Source organism: Gopherus evgoodei, chromosome 1 (assembly GCF_007399415.2).
Source record: "Gopherus evgoodei ecotype Sinaloan lineage chromosome 1, rGopEvg1_v1.p, whole genome shotgun sequence".
Classification (NCBI taxonomy): Eukaryota; Metazoa; Chordata; order Testudines; family Testudinidae; genus Gopherus; species Gopherus evgoodei.
Genome location: NC_044322.1, coordinates 60556957 through 60578567, shown reverse-complemented (window position 1 = coordinate 60578567; position 21611 = coordinate 60556957). Strand labels below are relative to the sequence as shown.

Genomic DNA, 21611 nt, shown 5'->3' with positions numbered 1-21611 from the left:
AGGGAGGGATTGAACAGGGGGTCTCCTACTTCTCAGGAGTGTGTGCTGACTATTGAGCTATGGAATATTCTTATGTGGGGCTCCCTCAGTCTACTTTAGTTGAAATTGTTCCACTGTAGATAAATAATGAGAGTGATTGACTAAATCAAGGGGACTGGACCCAGGACATCCCGGGCAGGTGCCCTAACTCCTGGACTTACAAAATCATTTTCTCATTCGCTCTCTCTCTTGTCTATTGACTGTTTCACTATGGATAAGACTATTTAAGTCATTAACAGTCCAGTGGTTAGGGTACTTGATGTACTGGACACCCAGTACTGGGATCTATAAGGCAAGCTGGATGGTTCTTTACTTCTTGGGCATTGTAAGCTGATGGGCTAAATCACCATCCTGGGGAATACAAGTGTCTACACCCTGTTCACTTTCTAGCCCGTGCTTGAGGGCTGTTTATTCTGTAACATAAAAAAAAAATTGAAACATGAAACAACAAAATAATAGTCCTGTTCCCTACCTATGTTATGGGTCCTCTGACCTTTGGTAGCTTATTAGTCAGGACTTCCTCAGGGCTACTTGGCCCCTCACAATCCTCTTCTGCAGCTACAGGGGATTGTAGTCTCAGGCTCTCACATGGAGCCTGGGGTCCTCCCTCATTTATATCCCTCAGCTGGGAATCATCAGCCCCAATCATTTGATGCTGCTCAGCTGGGTTGGCTGATTCCCAGCAGATGCCCTCTGGACTCCTCTCTAGAGCATGGCTGAGTGCTCCAGGGCTGCCCTGACTCTTTAAGAGGTAAACCACCCTGTTAAGGGCATCATCACTAGTAAGATTCTGCAAGCTAAATTAAGCCCTGTGCTACCTCATAGTCTTCATTGGACTTAAATGTAACTAATTTAAATGTAATAAATAATTATTAATGATTCTACAAGAAAGAACATATTCCAGTTCACCCCTTCTTAGGTGTTTTGTTCTGTAGAGCGATCAGGAATAAAAAGCTATAAAAACTTACTGAGAAAAGAATATAGTAAGCAAATATGAGACTGAATTGCAGACAAGGAATGGATCTGGGTAAGATGGTACTGCTTTTACCTAGTTACTTTGTAGGTTAAAACCATACTTTTTATATTTTTCCTTGCTAGTAGGTTGTGTGCTTATTTAATTCGTGTGTGTTGCATATTTGGGAGAGGAGGAATGTCTGTTCATGCTGTTGGATTTAGGATGCCAAATTACATAAATTTGTAATCTTTTGATAAGTTGCTTAAAGACGTGTCATACCTGCCAACATAATTAATTATCATTATTCTAGCAGCTCACCTTAACTCCAGAGCTTTGTAAAAATAATTCACAATAGTTCTAAAAGGACATCTACCAGGACATCCTTTATCATTGTAGGGTGCATTTCAACTAGCTTGCTGACTTGAGTGACTTAGTTATCTAGATATTGTTTCCCTGTTCTGTCTGTTGACCTCTTTCCTTACTAACTCTTGCCTCAGACATCCTATTTCTTTAACATTTTAGTGAAAACTTGAAGCAAAGTTTCCAGTGAGCATTTCATTTTTGTCAGTAGTGAAGCTACAGCGTTACTTTATCCTTATGCTCTTAATGTACTAGCAAATATTTTGCTGTGTCGTCACTTATAATAAGTAAAATGTGAAAATATAATTTTTTTATACAAAATATAGTGGATGGAAAATTGATATGTTCTAAAATCTGTAGAAAGCCCCAATCCACAATATCTTCCTTTTTGTTTTTGGAATGTTTTCTGTATCAATTTATAATTTTAAAATAAATCAAGTTTTGTACTTGTATGTTGTCAGTATCTGATCAAATGTGGTTTTTTTTTCTTATGCTTAAGGTGCTAAGATGATGTATTTCCTGGACAAATCAAGACAAGAGAAAGCTGTTGCTATTGCTACTAGATTAGATGAAACTATGAGAGACAAAAATGTGAAGGTAAACTAATTTAATTGTAACCTCTTTGTATATTTAGGGACAAAGTAGGCTGTCTTGAGCATGTTATACGAAGCACAATATACATGTACACAGTTAATTTTTCTGAATCTTGATTATTGATATTAAACGGAATACTTTTATTTTGGTTAAAATTATATTCCTGATGTCAGACCTCTGTAAACAAGGACAATGACATTTATTGCCAGCAGAGGGCACAGCATTCATTACTCATGCAAGCAAGATTTAGAGAGCCCCATGTTTTCTTTGGTAATAAAATAATCTAGACTAAATTTAACTGTTGCTCTTGTTTCTTTAGACTTTAACAAAGGTTTTCGAGGCACTGCTTGATGGCAGTTTTGGAAGCTGCAACACTCAATATGAAGAGTATCGGACAGCATGTCATAAACTGTTTCCTTTTACATCTGCCTTTATGCCTGCCACAAATGAGGATGACAGTAGCTTTGCATCAGTGAACCATACAGCCGTTAACCATGATGTGCTGTCCAATGAAATTTGAAGTAGTGTACAAATAAAATATTTGACTATACCTACAGACTGGTGGGATGCAGATCAGGTTTACTTTTCCAGAATGCAGTTTTTATATCTTACAGGTATAAAATGAAGTATTTGGATGGTTAAATGAAAAATGGAGTATGCTATTAGCGTGTTTTTCATCCAAAAAGAACTGCCAATGTTTATGTAAACATTATCTCTAATCAACCTTTGTCATGTTTATTCTTGTACTGTTTTAAGTCTTTTAAAATCCCCAAATTCAACAACAAAATCCCCAAATTATGGACATTAAAGACTGCTTTCATCTAAGTGTTGTTACATATAGAAGTAAGTATAATAGTTTCTTGGTAATGAAGTTATCAGTTGAGCAGATTTTAGCAAATTAAGACTGAAAAGTGCTGCTTGTTTCATCTCCTCATCTTTTTCTGTTTGTTTTGGTTTCTTTAATTTTGGTCATTTTGGTTTCTTTTGAAGCACGTAACTGTAAATGTTGACTGTTTGCATGTTTCTTGTCAATTCTGTGTCTTATATGGAACTAATGCTGGTGGTTATGGAGGTTTGGTTAAATATTGATAAGAGTTTTCAAAAACTTCTTTTTCTTTCTACCTTTTGTTCCATAGCTATTGTTTCCTTATGTTTTTGAATGGTTTAACATTTTAAAGAACAGCTGAGTACATGTAATTCCCTGAAATAATAGTGAATAAGATCCTGTTTAGATACCATTGTCTGTCTGCCTGTCTTCTTTCTTTTTTTCACTGCCAGTTATTGGTTTGGAAAAGCTACTCCAGTTTTGGGCAGATATATAAGGTACAATAATGGGGAATATGGTTCTCCTCAGGATCATAAAAATTCACTGGTAAGTTTACTGTATACCTCCATTAAAAGTCTTAGGTGTGGACTTATAGCCGATAAATGTAATACTTCTCTTGCCTAAATACTATTGCTTTAAGTGCTACAAAAGCAACTAGTAGTTGAGGAGTGCATTTTATATTTAAAAACTATTTAAGGGAGCACAAATAGGCTGACTACGAATCACAATGAACCTCTTTCTTATTCTGTGTTCTGGTGCATTAACTAATAAGTGCATAAAATACACAACACATCAAAATGAAAGTCTGAACTTCATATAGCTGTTTTAAAGCATAATATTGCTGGACAAAATGGCTACATATGACAGCTTTGCATTCTACAAGAACTGCTATCAAAACCTAAATATACTGTGGCTTGTACAGAAAATACTTTTTCTGGAAACGGCAATGAAATCATTCAGTCAGATTTGGTTTTTTTTTCACTGTATTGTAAATATTTTCAGTAATGTTAACTAGCCTTTCTGAGGCTAATATAAGTTCATGAAGGGGGATTTTATTAAGACAAATAAACTGTTCTAATTAAAATGGTCTCCTTTGTGTGTCATCTGTTTAGATTCAAAATTGTTGAATGAAAAACTCACTGTAAAATAATGCCAATATATGTTATGCTGTAATAAATTATTTTGTACACACTTGCCTTTGGTTTTAATTTTTTGCAGATTCTGTGGCCAAACAATTTTAAAGCAGAAAATCCATTCAACATAAATTAGATTTTTCTCTTTGGATGCTACTAGCCTCAATTCCATGAATCCCATGTAAGTTGTGAAAAAATAATTTCTGCACCCACAACCTCATAGATATTTTGGTAACTGATTTCTCTGAGACACCTCTACAAGCACCTTTTGCCTCATCGGTTTTCCTACCCAAAACCAACATTCGAAATGCCTTTAGATGGGAAAGTTGCTGATGTATAGACGATGCAAGCATAGGCAGGAAAAAGCATCTGTCTGCAGTTATGTGCCATTGAGCCAAAGCACCCTTAGAATCTGTTTGCTTCGAAGCAGGTGTAAAAGTCAGTTGGCTCACCCAGCATCCACTTTCAATATTTTGGCCTGGAAACTGGTGTCCAAATGGATGAAGGTGTAATCGAAGACCTAATAAAGGCAGCAGTACTGTAGATATAGGTATAGGGTGATAGGAATGCCACTGGGATCTGCTTTTCATCCTGATCTCATAAATCTTGAATAAAGCCTAGCCTTACGACCTTCAGGCTGATAGCAAAAAATGGGCTATACCTGGAACCAGCTACAGCGAATGGCCCAGGATAGAGGACTCTGGAGATCTGTGGTTGGTGGCCCATACCCCGATTGGGGTGACGGGCATGAGTGAGTGAGTGTGACCCCCAAGACACACATTCATAGCACCGTGTCAACAATCTGTTACCTAAGAAAGCAGTAGGAACATATAGTGTAAAGAACAAACACCATTGGTAGGTAGATAAACTAAGTATGTGGTTTTCAAGCTTCCAGAATAGTTGGAGCCCCTGTGAAAGCATTTATTAATTGTAATAATCGAATCCCTCTGTTCTTTCTGGACCTGCTGTAGGGGTTGAGGTTAGCTAAGCTTTTCTTCATGGCTGGGATCACAGGTTCAAATTGGTTTGTGTAATAGCTTCTGACCATCCTACCGACCGCTGCAGAGGAGGGCTAGGGTGCTGTAGGAAGGATAATACATTTACAGAAGTGTCAAGAAGTGGCTCCTGTCTGAAAATGTTTTTGGAAATGCAGTAATTTTAAAGACAAAAATGTCAGGCCTAACAAAGATGGTAACCACCACCATGGAGGGGGTGTATACCATCAAAAGCTGTTGCACATGAATTCAAAGAATATTTATGTGCAGAGAATTTTATTTATTTATAAATATATATGCTAATTGTATGTATTCTAGTGTAAGTTTGCCTCAGCTTTCTACTAAATTCTAAAATGGTTATTATACTATAGCTGTTATACTTTTGCTCTCCTTTCCTTTTTCCTTCACTTGTCTTTCTATTGTATATTTTATTTTTTTATTCTTGCTTCCCACCCTCCTTTCTCTGTTTCTATTTCCTTTTCATCCATTTCTTTTTTGCTCTTCCTTTATCTTTATCCCCATTTGTGTGACTTAACTCAAACTCCACTTATTACTCCACAATCAACAATCTCGAATCCTAATTCCCTTCTATCCATTTATCCCACAATACCTTTCTTCAGCAATCATGGAGTTCCAGGAACTTTGGGGTAGTACAGCACCAGCACAAGGTCTGTGATTACGGTTCCTAGTTGCTGTGATAATACAAGTAATAACTGGATTTCTCCTTCCTATAGTAACACTATCCATAAAGATCTGAACTATTCCCTCTGGGCCAGCATATTCTGACATTTCCATCAAACTTGAACTGAACTCTGACCCTCACAGACAGCGTCAAGTCTGGCAGCCTCAGATTTGTGCTGCCCCAGACCATTCTCTCCAATCTAACAGCTCTCCCTACGATTTACCTCAAGCTTCACCTTACCTTCATTTTGCCTCCTCCAAAGCATATAGCTGATCTCAAATTCAAAAACATTAGGTCTTTTGAGATGTGAGAGGCAGGCCCTTGGCTTCTCAGGTGAAGCAAGAACTGAGATCAGGGTAATTCCTAGTTTCCTACCTCTCCTCTACTGAGGAGCAGGAGGATGTGGAGTGTGGATTTAGCTCTTGTAGCATACAACTCTGTCGTTGTATGTCATATACTATCCGGCAAACTTGGTGTATATTCTACTGCAAGGCTCCTGCAAGGTCCGTGACACTGGGGCAACAGACTGGAAATTCATTTAAGAACATAAGAATGGCCATATGGGGCCAGACTAAAGGTCCATCTAGCCCAGTATCCTGTCTTCCAACAGTGGCCAAGGCTGGGTGCCCTAGAGGGAATGAACAGAACAGGTAATCATCAAGTGATCCATCCCCTGTTGCCCATTCACAGCATCTGGCAAACATTAGGAACACCATCCCTGCTCATCCTGGCTAATAGCCATTGATGGACCTATCCTCCATGAATTTATCTAATTCTTTTCTCAACTCTGTTATAGTCTTGGCTTTCAAAAGATCCATCTTCACAGGTTAATGATTTAAATATGAAATAGGAATAAGAGTGAGAGTAGTAGCTTCATACCAGCTTGTGCTGATGAAGTCTTGTTGAGGATGTCAGTATTCCTAAAGCCTTCTCTATGTTGGAAATTTGTCATGGTTACAGCCATCTGTGGCTAGTCACCTGCATAGCTGCACTAGTACTAACCCCTGCTTGTAAACAGGTTAAACCTAGTTTCAAATAATATGTCTCTAGTAGGAATTTATACATATGCATCAGAACTTGTAATCAAGGCAATTCCCCAGTTCAGGGATTTAAACAGCTCTCCCAGCTTTGAAGATATGCCTTTGCTGCACAATTAACCCATGAGATTGGCACCCAGGTCAGCCTAGCCCAGGTGTCCGCATTCTCCCAGCAAAACTCTACCCATGTTAATGTCTTCACTGTTTCTGCACTTGTATGTCTATCAGAGGGTGTATCCCATGATTCTTCAAGTGATGGTCCCTATGTGTCCACATGTGGAATACGCATGCACACCATATGCTTCAGTCCTGAAATTTTTGCTAGCTGTGTCCATTGGCCTGCACATGTGCCATAGCCATCCTTGTGCTGTGAACTGAGGGCATAAAAGGTGGTGCGGACTGATGCCTTTCCTGTTCCTTCTTACTGCCGCATGGTCTGAGCTGGAATCTTTGGTATCCTTAGTTCTTTTTTTCCCCCTGTGTCATTTCTGTAAAATGTTGTATATAGTTTCCTAGTAGCTTTTTATAGTATAGTCTACGTAGTATAGTTAGATAATATTTTTCTCCATTATTTTTCCCATCGAGGAACTTTTTCTTGCAAGAAGTCCAGAATTATGACCAGGGTTCAAACACTGTTTCCTGCCCTCTCTCCCTTTTAGTAAGTGACTTTAGCAAGGCACAGCTGAGTCCCTCTTGCTTCTGCCCCTGCTGCCCTCACAAACCTGTCAAGAGATGCCTCAGGTTGATGCAATCACCAGTGTATTTTATTTATATCTATTTCCCACCACCACCTTACTATCTATACAGGATTTTACAGCCAGGCTTCACAAGCAGCAGACCAGAGCCATCAGTCTCTCTGGCCTCTCCCTTTGTCTCTTCAGTTAGTCAGAGTGCAGGTGACCTGGCAGCTACTGCAGCATCCATATCTCCATCTCAGATGGGTGTAACCATGCACATTCCTGAAGAAAAGGGTAGATCAGAGAAGAGTGTGGTGGAGGCACAAGAAACAGCTGCTGCTTGGTTTAGTTCCTTAAGTCTAGATGATCCAGGACTATGGACCCGCTTGAGCAGTATCCTGAGGGACTTCCTTGTACTGCATAGGCCACAGCAAGTGCAAAACTTCATGTTCCCCAAAGACAATGAAAATAGAAGTTTCCATCCAACACATTACTGGCGTGAAATCCCCAATGGTGGCAAAGTGGAAAGGTCATGGCTATGTACTCAAACATCCAGAATGCTGCATACTGTTTTGGTTGCAAACTCCTCCAGTCTAATGTTCCAGCCACATTGCGGTCTACAGGAACAAAGGACTGGAAAAATCTGGCTGGAAATCTGGCATGCCGTGAGAAGGCAGCAAATCACCAGAGAGAATTCCATAGGCGGAAAGAGCTTGAGATGAGACTAAGGTTAAAGGCCACCATAGATGATCAGCAGCAAGAGAAGATTGCATCAGAGTCTCTTTACTGGCAAAATGTTCTGAAAAGGCTCATTGCCATTGTGAGAGTGCTTGCTACCCAAAACCTAGCACTGCGTGGCACTTCAGATCAGCTGTATGTGCCAAACAATGGAAATGTCCTTAAAATTGTGGAGCTGATGTCTGAGTTTGATGCCGTACTCCAGGAGCATCTAAAAAGAGTCACCACTCAGGCATTGTACACACACCACTACCTTGGAAAAACAATTCAAAATGAGATCAGACAGCTACTGGCAACAAAAGTCAAACAGCAGATTTTGGCAGCAACTACAGCACTTTTCACCATATGGTGGATGTCTATGCAATCTTCACTCATCCTGTCACAACTAGATTTCTGAAGGGGATTCTCAGATCCTTTCCAGCACTGGTGACGTTTGCACCAATGGGACCTCAACTTTGTCCTATTTTCTCTGACTAAATCCTCCTTTGAGCCTCTAGCTACATTCTCTGTGTCGCATTTGTCCATGATGGTGGTCTTTCTAATAGCTATAACATCAGCCAGAAGGGTCAGCAACCTGGGAGTGCTCATGGCGTACCCGCCAAATACCTTCTAGTAAAAAAAAGAAAAAAAACTCGTCAGAACCCCAATCTAGATTTGTTCCTAAACTAGTTTCCAAGTTTGATGTGTTGTCAGGCAGTCCATTTATCAGTATTTTTTCCAAAACCTCTCCTCAGATGAAGAGAGATGTCTGCATTCTCTGGACAACTGAAGGGCTTTGGCAATTGATCTGCAGAGAACAAAGGATGTTACGAAGACACCTAAACTATTTGTTACCGTAGCAGAGCTATCATGGGGTCAAGCTATATCCGTGCAGAGACTTTCAGAGTGGATCTTGGTGTGTATTATCCTTTGTTACCAACTAGCTTATATTCTCTCTCCAGAGGAGGTGAGGACTCTTCCCATAGGAAGGCAAACTACTTCAGCTGCATCACTGAGATGTACCAATTTTATTCTTTACTATTGTTTTAACTAATTTGCCCAGTACCGACGTTAGACTTACCGGTCTGTAATTGCCGGGATCACCTCTAGAGCCCTTTTTAAAATATTGGCGTTACATTAGCTATCTTCCAGTCATTGGGTACAGAAGCTGATTTAAAGGACAGGTTACAAACCATAGTTAATAGTTCCACAATTTCAGAACTCTTGGGTGAATGCCATCTGGTCCCAGTGACTTGTTACTGTTGAGTTTATCAATTAATTCCAAAACCACCTCTAGTGACACTTCAATCTATGACAATTCTTCAGATTTGTCACCTAGAAAAGATGGCTCAGGTTTGGGAATATCCCTGCCATCCTCAGCTGTGAAGACTGAAGCAAAGAATTAATTTAGTTTCTCCGCAATGACTTTATCATCTTAAGTGCTCCTTCTTTATCTCAATTTTTTTCCGGGGCCCCACTCGTTTAGCAGGCTTCTTGCTTCTGATGTACAGTAACTCCTCGCTTAACGTTGTAGTTATGTTCCTTAAAAATGCGACTTTAAGCAAAACAATGTTAAGCAAATCCAATTTCTCCAGAATGAATGTAGATGCAGAGGTATAAGGTTCCAGGGAAATTTTTTTCACCAGACAAAAAACTAATATATATATACACATACAGAGTATAAGTTTTAAACAAACAATTTAGTACTGCACACAGCAATTATGATTGTGAAGCATGGTTGAGGTGGTGAAGTCAGAGGGAGGGATATTTCCCAGGGAATGCCTTACTGCTAAATGATCTAGCATTCAGCTGAGCCCTCGAGGGTTAACACGTTGTTAGTGTAGCCTCACACTCTACAAGGCAGCACAAATGGAGGGAGGGGACACAGCATGGCAGACAGAGACACACACCCTGTGTGTGAGGGAGAGAGAGATGTGCATTGCCCCTTTAAGTATGTTGACCCCACTCTAAATACATTGCCTTTTAAAAAAAAAAAATCAGGAAGCTGAGACAGCAGCTGCGGCCAACAAGCTCTCTCTGTTCCCACCCTGATCTGTATTGAGAAGGGGTGAGCGGGGGCCAGAAGTAGGTGGGAGGGAGACACCCTGACATTAGCCCCCCATATCCCCTGCACAGCAAGCAGGAGGCTCCCGGGAGCAACTCCAAGGCAGAGGGCAGGAACAGCACATGGTATGGTGGGGGAGGGACAACTGAACTGCTGGCAATTGCTAGCCTGCTGGGCGGCTGCAGGCAGCACAGGGAATTTAGGGGAGTGGGGAGCTGATGGGGGGCTGCTGGTCCACCCTGGTTCCAAGCCCCCACCAGCTAGCTGCTATGTGCTGCTCTTCCTGCAAGCAGTGGGCAAAGCAGGCGGCTGTCAAACAACATTATAAGAGAGCATTGCACAACTTTAAACGAGCATGTTCCCTAATCAGCAGTGTAACTGAAACACCATTAACCAAGATCATTTTAAGTGAGGAGTTACTGTACTTAAACAGTTTATTACCTTTTGAGTTTTTGTTTAGCTGTTTTTCAAACTCCTTTTTGGCTTTTCTTATTACATTTTTACACTTAATTTGGCAGTGTTTATGTTCCTTTCTATTTACCTCACTAGGATTTGACTTCCACTTTTTAAAAAATGCCTTTCTACCTCTCACTGCTTCTTTTGCATGTTTGTTAAGCCAAGCCAGGGTGGCTCTTTTTTAGTTCTTTTACTGTGTTTTTTAATTTGCGGTATACATTTAAGTTGGGCCTCTATTATGATGTCTTTGAAAAGTGTCCATGCAGCTTGCAGGGATCTCACTCTAGCGACTATACCTTTTAATTTCTGTTTAACCTCCTTGTTTTTGCATAGTTCCCCTTTCTGAAATTAAATGCCACAGTGTTGGGCTGTTGAGGTGTTCTTCCCATCACATGAATGTTAAATGTTATATTATCATAGAATCATAGAATATCAGGATTGGAGGGGACCTCGGGAGGTCATCTAGTCCAACCCCCTGCTCAAAGGAGGATCAATTCCCAACTAAATTATGGTCACTATTTCCAAGCAGTTCTGTTAGAGTTTCCTCTTGGACCAGATCCTACGCTCCACTCGAGGCTAAATCGAGAGTTGCCTTTCCGCTTATGGGTTGCTGTACCAACTGCTCCAAGAAGCAGTCATTTAAAGTATCAAGAAATTTTGTCTCTGCATTTCATCCTGAGGTGACGTACCCAATCTATATGGGGATAATTGAAATCCCCCACTATTATTGAGTCCTTTATTTTGATAGCCTCTCTAATCTCCCTTAGTCACTATCACTTTCCTGGTCAGGCGGTCAATAATAGATCCCTATCGTTATTTTCTTATTAGAGCATAGAATTACTAGCCACAGAGATTTAAATGAATTCACATTCCATAGAGATTTTTACTTCATTTGATTCTACATTTTCTTTAGTTCCACTCCCCACTCCACCCCCACGGGACCTATTCTGTCCTGATATATTTTGTACCTTGGACTGACTGTGTCCCACTGATTGTCTCACTCCACCAGGTTCTGTGATGCCAATTACATCAACATCCTCCTTTAACACGATGCACTCTAGTTCACCCATCTTATTATTTAGACTTCTAGCATTTGTGTACAATCACTTTAAAAACTAGTCCCTGTTTGTCTGCCCTTTTCTGATGGGTCAGATTCTTTTTTATGTGAATGTTTTTCGTCTGATCTGCCCCATACTTTATCCTCTTCCATCCTCTCCTCCTGACTAAAACCTAGAGAATCTCTATCAATAGACTCTCCTCTAAGAGAAGTCTCTGTCCAATCCACATGCTCCTCTGCAGCAATCGGCTTTCCCCCATCTCTTAGTTTAAAAACTGCTCTGCAACCTTTTTAATGTTAAGTGCCAGCAGTCTAGATCCACTTTGGTTTAGGTGGAGGCAATTACAGACCAGTAAGTCTAACATCAGTAGCGGGCAAATTAGTTAAAACAATAGTAAAGAATAAAATTGTCAGACACCTAGAAGAACATAAATTGTTGGGCAAAAGTCAACATGGTTTCTGTAAAGGGAAATCATGTATTACTAATTTTTAGAGTTCTTTGTCAAATGTGGACAAGGGGGATCCAGTGGACATAGTGTACTTAAATTTCCAGAAAGCCTTTGACAAGGTCCCTCACCAAAGGACCTGACGTAAAGTAAGTTGTCATGGGATAAGAGGGAAGATCCTTTCATGGCTTGAGAACTGGTAGGGAACAAAGGGTAGGCATAAATGATGATAATTTTTCAGAAGGGAGAGGGGTAATATAGCATTCCCTCTCAGATCTGAACCTTAGAGTTCAGAAAATGAGATATTAGCACCTGAATCCTCTAAGCTTAATTATCAGCTTAGATCTGAAAGCACTGCCACCACCCAAAAATATAGTGTTTTGGGGCACTCTGACCTCCCCAACCTTCCCTGAGCACCCCAAGAACCCAGATCCCTTGGGTTCTTAAAACAAGGAGAAATAAACCATTCCCCCACCTTTCCCCCTCCCAGAATTTCCCTCCCTGGGCTATCCTGAGTTATACTGATCCAACTTCTTAAATCACCATACATCTCCTTTCCCTTCCATAAAGAGGCAAACAGATTCAAGGAAAATAGAGAGAGATTCTATCTCTCCCCGCTCCGGTCTCCCCCACCCATCCTGGTGAGTTATCCCAATCCCCTGGAATAAAACAAGGGAAACGAAGAAAAAATCAATCAGGTTCTCTAAAAAGAAATCTTTTAATAAAAGAAAAGAAAGAGTAAAGAATTATCTCTGTAACTTCAAGATGTAAATAGTATAGGGTCCTGTAGCTTACAGACACCAGAGAGAGACTTTCCCCCCAGTACCAATACAAATCAAAATATTCCCAGCAACTACACATATAAAAGTTAACCAGCCAGATCCACAATTGCAAATAGAGTAAAACAATCAAAAAGCCTAAACCGCCTGTTTTTACTTACTATTTGAAAAAAAACTTATAGAGCCTGTAGTAAGGTCTGGTCTCTCTCAGACCCTCCGAGAGAAGAACACACAACGGACAAAAAACACACACAAAAGCTTCCCTCCACCCAAATTTAAAAGTATCTTGTCTTCTGATTGGTCTTCTGATCAGATGTCCAGTTCCCTGCTTGTAACCCTTTACAGGTAGAAGGGACATTAACCCATAACAATCTGTTTATGACATGCCCCCCAAATCGCAGACAGTGGGGAACCTCACTGGCAGCGATTTCTTCCTAGAACTCTAAAATAAACAGATTAATACAGCACATGCACATTTACGTATACTACTAAGTATGTAAACTACAAGACTTTCTACATTTTAAGGACAAATTTCAGCCAGTGGATTCTGGGAAACTTTCACGAGAGAGTGCATCAGCTACTTTGTTAGAAGCTCCTGAAATGTGTTAAATTTTAAAATCAAAATCTTGGAGAGCTAAACTCGATCGAAGCAGTTTTTTGTTGTTTCCCTTGGCAGTATGAAGCCACTTCAGCGCATCATGCTCAGTTTGTAGCTGGAACCGCCGTCCCCAAACATATGGGCGTAGCTTTTCCAGGGCGTATATAATGACGTAGCATTCCTTTTCGCTGACTGATCAGTGGCTTTCCCTCTTGGACAGTTTCTTGCTGAGAAACATGACAGGGTGGAAGTTGTGATCCAGTCCTTCCTGCATGAGAACTGCTCCTATTCCACGCTCAGATACATCAGTGGTTACTAGGAATGGTTTGTCAAAGTCCGGGGCCATTAGCACAGGGTCCGACATGAGCGTTGCCTTAAGCTGAGTAAAGGCCTTCTGACACTCATTAGTCCACTTGACTGCATTCTGTTGGGTCTTTTTGGTCAGGTCGGTCAGTGGGGCAGCAATTTGGCTGTAGTGTGGTACAAATCGCCTGTAGTGCCTGGCCAAGCCTAAGAAGGATTGCACCTGTTTCTTTGACTTTGGGACACGCCACTTTTGGATAGCATCCACCTTGGCCTGTAGGGGGTTTATGGTTCCTTGACCCACTTGGTGTGCCAGGTAAGTCACTCTGTTTTGGCCTATTTGACACTTTTTGGCCTTAACAGTTAGTCCGGCCTGCCTGATGCGCTCAAAGACCTTTTCCAGGTCTTCTAGGTGTTCGGGCCAGGAATCAGAAAAAATGGCTACATCATCGAGGTAGGCAACTGCATATTCTCCCAGTCCTGCTAGTAGACAATCTACGAGCCTCTGGAAGGTGGCGGGTGCATTTCGCAGCCCGAAAGGAAGCACATTAAATTCATACACCCCCGCATGGGTGATGAATGCTGACCTTTCCTTGGCAGGTTCATCTAACGGTACTTGCCAGTACCCCTTGGTTAAGTCTATAGTAGATATGAATTGGGCATGTCCCAACTTTTCCAATAGCTCATCGGTGTGTGGCATTGGATAGTTGTCTGGATGAGTTACCGCATTTAGCTTATGGTAGTCCACGCAAAAGCGTATTTCCCCATCTGGTTTGGGTACCAGAACCACTGGAGATGCCCATGCACTGATAGATGAGCGGATTATACCCATCTGTAGCATGTTCTGGATCTCCCTTCTATAGCAGCTTGGGCATGAGGAGACACCCGGTAGGGTGGGGTTCTAATGGGGTGAGCATTACCTGTGTCAATGGAGTGGTATGCCCGTTCAGTCTGTCCTGGGGTGGCTGAGAACAATGGGGCGAAGCTAGTGCACAGCTCCTTGATTTGTTGCCGCTGCAGACGTTCCAGGGTGGTTGAGAGGTTCACCTCTTCCACGCCACCGTCTTTTTCCCCTTTGTAGTAGACACCATCAGGCCACTTAGCATCATCTCCTCCCTGGATTGTAAACTGACAAACCTGTAAGTCTCTGGAATAAGAGGGCTTGAGAGAATTAACATGGTACACTCTGGGCTTTAGGGAGGAATTGGGAAAGGCTATGAGGTAGTTCACAGTTCCCAGGCGCTCTTGGACCGTGAATGGCCCTTCCCATGATGCTTTCATCTTATGGGCCTGTTGCACCTTCAAGACCATAACCTGGTCTCCTACCTTGAAGGAACGCTCTCTGGTATGTCTGTCATACCAGGCCTTTTGCTCTTTTTCAGCATCCGTTAGGTTTTCTTTAGCAAGGGCTAAAGAGTATTGGAGGGTGTTTTGTAGGTTGCTTACAAAGTCCAGAATGTTAGTCCCTGGAGAAGGCGTAAACCCCTCCCATTGCTGCTTTACCAGCTGTAATGGCCCCTTAACCTTGTGACCATACACAAGTTCAAATGGTGAAAACCCTAAACTGGGATGTGGTACAGCCCTGTAGGCAAAAAGCAACTGCTGCAACACTAGGTCTCAGTCATTGGAGTGTTCATTGACAAATTTACGTATCATGGCCCCCAAAGTTCCATTAAACCTTTCCACCAGGCCATTGGTTTGATGGTGGTACGGGGTGGCAACCAAATGGTTCACCCCATGAGCTTCCCACAGTTCTTTCATGGTCCCTGCCAGGAAATTAGATCCTGAATCTGTAAGGATGTCTGAGGGCCAACCTACCCTGGCAAAAATGTCTGTTAGGACCAGGCACACAGCTTTAGCCCTGGTGTTGCCTAGAGCTACTGCTTCCGGCCATCGGGTAGCAAAGTCCACGAAAGTAAGTACATACTGCTTTCCTCTGGGTGTCTTTTTTGGGAAAGGACCCAGAATATCCACAGCTACTCGCTGAAATGGAACCTCAATTATGGGGAGTGGCTGGAGAGGGGCCTTGACCTGGTCTTGGGCCTTTCCCACTCTTTGGCACACCTCACAAGACCGGACATACTTGGCAACATCTTTGCCCATCCCCTCCCAGTGGAAGGACTTCCCCAACTGGTCTTTGGTTCTGTTCACCCCAGCATGGCCACTGGGATGATCATGGGCTAAGCTTAAGAGCTTTTCCCGGTACTTAGTTGGAACCACCAACTGTTTTTGCAGATGCCAGTCTTCCTGGTGTCCACCAGAAAGAATTTCCTTGTACAAAAGTCCTTGTTCTACAACAAACCGGGATCGATTAGAAGAGCTGAGAGGTGGTGGGGTGCTCCATGCTGCCGCCCAAGCTTTCTGAAGGCTGTCATCTGCCTCCTGCTCAGTCTGGAACTGTTCCCTTGAAGTTGGAGACACCAGTTCTTCCTTAGACTGTGGACTTGGGCTTGGTCCCTCTGGAAGCGATGTAGGTGATGGGGTTGTTTCCGTTGCTGGTGAACCGCTCTCCGCTGGTGCACCAGGGGGTATTTCAGGCTCTGGCTGAGCCTCTTGGGTGTGGCTGTCTGCTGCTTCTGCCAGTTCAGGCTCACTGACGCCCTTTGGCATTGGCGTTGAAGATGGATTTGCAAGCACTGTCGTCAGTGCTGGCAACGGTTCTGGTGCTGGCTGCTTTTGCAGTTCCTAGTCTGGGACTGGAAGCACTGTGGCTGTTTCCGTTGTTGGCATGGGATCCGGGTCCACTACCTCTGTCTGGGTCTCTTGTAACACAGATGGGGCCTCTGTGGACGGCTCAGGAACAGGAATGGGTCTGGAAGCTTGCCTGGTTTGGCTGTGGGTAACCATTCCCACTCTCTTGACCCGCTTCACCTGGTTGGCCAAGTCTTCCCCCAGTAGCATGGGGATGGAATAATTGTCATAGACTGCAAAAGTCCACATTCCTGACCAGCCTTTGTACTGTTCAGCTGTAGGCAAGTGTACAGCTTGTGACATGAAGGGGTAAATTGTCACTTGGGCCTTTGGGTTGATGACTTTGGGGTCGACGAAGGATTGGTGGATAGCTGACACTTGTGCCCCCGTGTCTCCACGCAGTAACCTTCTTTCCTCCCACTCTCAAAATTTCCCTTCGCTCCAAGGGTATTTGAGAGGCATCTGGGCCTGGGGATCTTTGATGTGATGGTGGTGTAATGAACTGCACTCGGTTGGGGTTCTTTGAGCAGTTGGCCTTTATATGTCCCAGTTCATTACACTTAAAGCATCTTCCAGCTGACTGGTCACTGGGTTGAGGTGGGTTACTGGAGACGGGTGAGGTGGAAGAATAGGGTGTCTGTGGCTTTCCTTGGGTTGTAGGCGGGGTCTTTGGCTGCCCTCGGTTGTAGGGTTTATTGTCGGTGTGCCCTCTGGGGTATTCGTTCCCCTTGACAGTAGCTTTTTTCTTTTCTGCCACTTCCATCCATTTGGCTCCAATCTCCCCTGCCTCGATTACTGTTTTGGGTTTCCCATCTAGGATGTACCTCTCTATTTCCTCAGGAATACCATCTAAGAACTGCTCCATTTGGATCAGGAGATGCAGCTCGTCCAGATTGTTAACCTTTGTTCCTGATATCCAGGCTTCATAATTCTTTGCAATGTGGTAGGCATGTCGGGAGAATGACATATCTGGTTTCCATTTTTGGTTTCTGAACCGCCGACAGGCATGTTCAGGTGTTATCCCCATTCTGTATCTGGCCTTGGTTTGAAAAAGTTTATAATTGTTCATTTTCTCCTTAGGCATTTCAGTCACCACCTCTGCTAAGGGTCCACTGAGCAGTGGCCTCAATTCTACCATGTACTAGTCTTCAGAGATGCTGTACCCAAGGCAGGCTCTTTCAAAATTTTCTAAGAAGGCCTCAGTGTTATCACCTTCCTTGTAGGTGGGAAATTTCTTGAGCTGTGGAACAATTATTGGTGAAGGGTTGTTAGGATTGGCTGTATTCTGTTGCTTAGCCTATTCTAATTCCAGGGCCTGCTGGTAGGTCTCCCTCTGGAGTTCCAGCTGTCTTTGGTGGTCTGCATCTTTTGCTGCTTGCTCTCTTTTGTAGGCTGCCTCTCTTTCTCTTTCTCTCAGCTCCATCTCTTGTAGTTTTTTTCCATGTCTCGCCTGTGGTCTGCCTCTTCGATTTATTCCTCTGCGACCACTTTTGCCCTGGAAGTCATGTTTTCTACTTTCTTGTGCTGAGGCGCCCTCTGGTGTTTACTGCCTCAATTGCTGGTTCTCTGTTGGCTTCCTGGGGTTGATCAGCAACAGAGTCCTTTTTAACTTACTAGTCTCTCCCGAAAGAGTTAAAAAGCAAAAGAAAACTCTCTTTCATTTACAAATGTGTCCTGGCTGGAGTGCGTTGCTGACCACTTAAGGCTGCTTTGTTTAACAAACGACCATTGTTAAACCTTAATAGCCCCCCCTATGCACAGCTAGGAAGAAAAAAAAAATTTCTCTGGCTGCAGTTTAAAAAAAAAATAAACCCCTTCCCTCTGCGTATAACCAGCTAGCAGAGAAGCAAATTAATAATCTTACTGGCTTTTGGATTCTTATCTATCCCACTCAGCTGCCAACCATATCATAGCATTCCCTCTCAGATCTGAACCTTAGAGTTCAGAAAATGAGATACTAGCACCTGAATCCTCTAAGCTTAATTACCAGCTTAGATCTGAAAGCACTGCCACCACCCAAAAATATAGTGTTTTGGGGCACTCTGACCTCCCCAACCTTCCCTGGGGACCCCAAGAACCCAGATCCCTTGGGTTCTTAAAACAAGGAGAAATAAACCATTCCCCCACCTTTTCCCTTCCCAGAATTTCCCTCCCTGGGCTATCCTGAGTTATACTGATCCAACCTCTTAAATCACCATACAGAGAAGCATCTCCCTTCCCTTCCATAAAGAGGCAAACAGATTCAAGGAAAACAGAGAGATTCTAATTCTCCCCCCTCCCATGTCCCCCACCCATCCTGGTGTGTTATCCCAATCCCCTGGAATAAAACAAGGGAAACAAAGAAAAAAAATCAATCAGGTTCTCTAAAAAGAAATCTTTTAATAAAGGAAAGGAAAGAGTAAAGAATTATCTCTGTAACTTCAAGATGTAAATAGTACAGGGTCCTATAGCTTACAGACACTAGAGAGAGACTTTCCCCCCAGTACCAATACAAATCAAAATATTCCCAGCAACTACACACATAAAAGTTAACCAGCCAAATCCACAATTGCAAATAGAGTAAAACAATCAAAAAGCCTAAACCACTTGTTTTTACTTACTATTTGAAAAAAAACTTATAGAGCCTGTAGTAAGGTCTGGTCTCTCTCAGACCCTCCGAGAGAAGAACACACAACAGACAAAAAACATACACAAAAGCTTCCCTCCACCCAAATTTAAAAGTATCTTGTCTTCTGATTGGTCTTCTGGTCAGGTGTCCAGTTCCCTGCTTGTAACCCTTTACAGGTAGAAGGGACATTAACCCTTAACAATCTGTTTATGACAGGTAACTAGTAATGTTCCTCCAGGGTCTGTCCTGGGACCAATCCTATTCAACTTATTCATAAATGATCTGGAAAAAGGAGTAAACAGTGAAGTGGCAAAGTTCGCAGATGATACTGAACTGCTCAAGATAGTTAAGACCAAAGCAGACTGTGAAGAACTTCAAAAAGATCTCACAAAACTAAGTGATTGGGCAACAAAATGGCAAATTACATTTATCCACATGAAATTTCAAGTAATGCACACTGGAAAAAATAACCCCAACTATACATGCAATATGATGGGGGCTAATTTAGCTACAACTAATCAGGAAAGAGATCTTGGAGTCATTGTGGATAGTTCTCTGAAGATGCCCACGCAATGTGCAGAGACAGTAAAAAAAACAAAAAAACAAAACAAAAAAAAACCCCAGGATGTTAGGAATCATTCAAAAAGGGATAGAGAGTAAGACAGAGTGGAACCTGGACTCTAATTCATATCCCCAGTTGCGTAAAGGAGGTGGGGCTTAAAGCCCTCCAAACTCGGATATGTGTGGATGGTAGGAGGGTTTGTGTTAAAATCCTGGTAAGAGTCCCGGTTGATTGTGCAGTGAAGCCATACCTTGAGCGTGCTGTTAATGTCTAAAGTTACTCCTCATTAAGAGGATTTTTTTTTAAGTAGTGTGGGGAGTAAGAGGTATTAGGTAAGAAAACAGGAAGGGGAGTTGGTTATATTATAGGAAATGGATAAAAGTAGTAAGGGCTTGATAACATACTCTAAATGAAAAAAAAGGGTGATACAAAACAAATAAGGAAGATTGTAAACTCCTTGGGGCAGAGACTGTCTTTGTCCTGGGTTTTTACAGCACTTATCACAGTGGGGTCCTGGTCCATGATTGGGACTCCAAGGCACTATGGTTATACTAAGACTAAATAAAATCTTGGAAAAACAAATAAAATTAAGTGTTAAATTGTGAGTGAACTAGTACAATGGCACAAGGGCATAAAGGGGTCTGTCCTTTGCTCAGGAAGATTCTAGTTCTATGAGCTTTAGTATTTAAAAGAGTTACCTCTTCCTCATCTATCTATGTAGCTTGTACACTGTTTAGGGTAGTGTTTCTCAAATCTGGCCATTTTCTTTTCCTGCAGCCATGACAGCCTCCTGGGCAGTGATGGGGCAGGGGAGAGGGTAGCAGCCTCTACTCCTCCCTCCATGTTGGTCCTGGATGTGGTGCCCTGCACCACCTCTGGAGACAGGTGGGGCACAACATTGCAGAAAGCTAGGTGAGTTCTCGACCCACCTTGGGGGCAGGGGCCCTCGGGCTTCAGCTCTGGGGTGGTTGGTTGGATTTCGGGAGCCTGGCTGTGGGTCTTCGGGTGCCAAGCCTCAGCTCTGGCCATGTGGCCCTAGCTTTGGGCTCTGGCCCCTGGCTCCGGCCCTGTGTGTTGCCCCCTCGCCCAGACCATGTGGCAGCAGGCTCCAACTCTCAATTTCAGCTGCATGGCAGCTCTGACCATGCAACCATGGGTGCTGATCTTCACCTCCAGCCAAGTAGGCTCACCATCCCCCCTCCCCTCCATCGCCCTGGCCCCCGCTGCCTCCCCCTCTGACATGTGCCCCTCCACCCTCCCCCAGGGCTGAATTTGTCCTGGGGCTTACTAATAAAAGTAATATTAAACATGCAAGTATCACTCCTCACAGCAGACTTACTAGCTAGCTGGGAGGCTGTGATAAGTGATACTTGTATGTTTGTTGATATCACTTAGCAGAGCCTCACAGCTAGCTACTAGGAGTGCTGTGAAAAGCAGTATTAACAAACAGACAAGTATCACTTTTCACAGCCTAATTTTTATTATTGAGTCCACAAAAAACCCAAACCCTACATCAATAAATTACAAGGATTTGGATGTGTATTTGTGTATATTTATTTGTTTTTCCTAAAGTTAATTAAGCAAGAGTTGTTGTGAGAACCCCTGTTTTGGGGCAGGAACCCATCCCGTTATATGTATGTAAAACAATGAGATATTGGTTTTAGTAGTGCCCCCAAAAAATCTAGTGTTTCTAGAACAGACCCTTAATCATTAAGTCTTTTATTGATTTCTTGTTCTATTGTTGAGAAGGGGGTGGTGTTAAAGTGTTTTCCTCTTAAACACAGAAGGCTGTAGAGAGGGAGAATGGCCTGCTAGTTATGGCACTAATGTGAGACTCAGGAGACCAAGGTTCAATCCCCAGGTTAGGCAAATTTAGGCTATTGCTAGATTTAAAAAGAGCAAATATAATAATTAAGCATCAAGAATGGTTTTCCTGAGGTCCAGCTTAAAGGCTATAAACAAAATAAAAGCACCTGGGGGAGCACAGAGGAGTCCACAAGCCATAAAGAGATAAAGCTAATTGCATCTTCC

General features: G+C 42.6%; 1 protein-coding gene across 3 annotated transcripts in view; it reads left to right on the top strand.

Annotated features, from left to right (window-relative positions):
• The window catches only part of NAA16 (N(alpha)-acetyltransferase 16, NatA auxiliary subunit), a 93642-nt gene extending 89677 nt beyond the window's left edge, over positions 1 to 3965 (top strand). For all 3 annotated transcript variants that reach the window (XM_030565919.1, XM_030565911.1, XM_030565928.1), the window contains 2 exons: positions 1854 to 1951; positions 2268 to 3965. In XM_030565919.1, the coding sequence (XP_030421779.1) occupies positions 1854 to 1951; positions 2268 to 2468 (299 nt within the window). In that variant the 3' untranslated portion in view covers positions 2469 to 3965. The remainder of the gene's footprint in view (positions 1 to 1853; positions 1952 to 2267) is intronic.
• The last annotated feature ends 17646 nt before the right edge of the window (positions 3966 to 21611 follow it).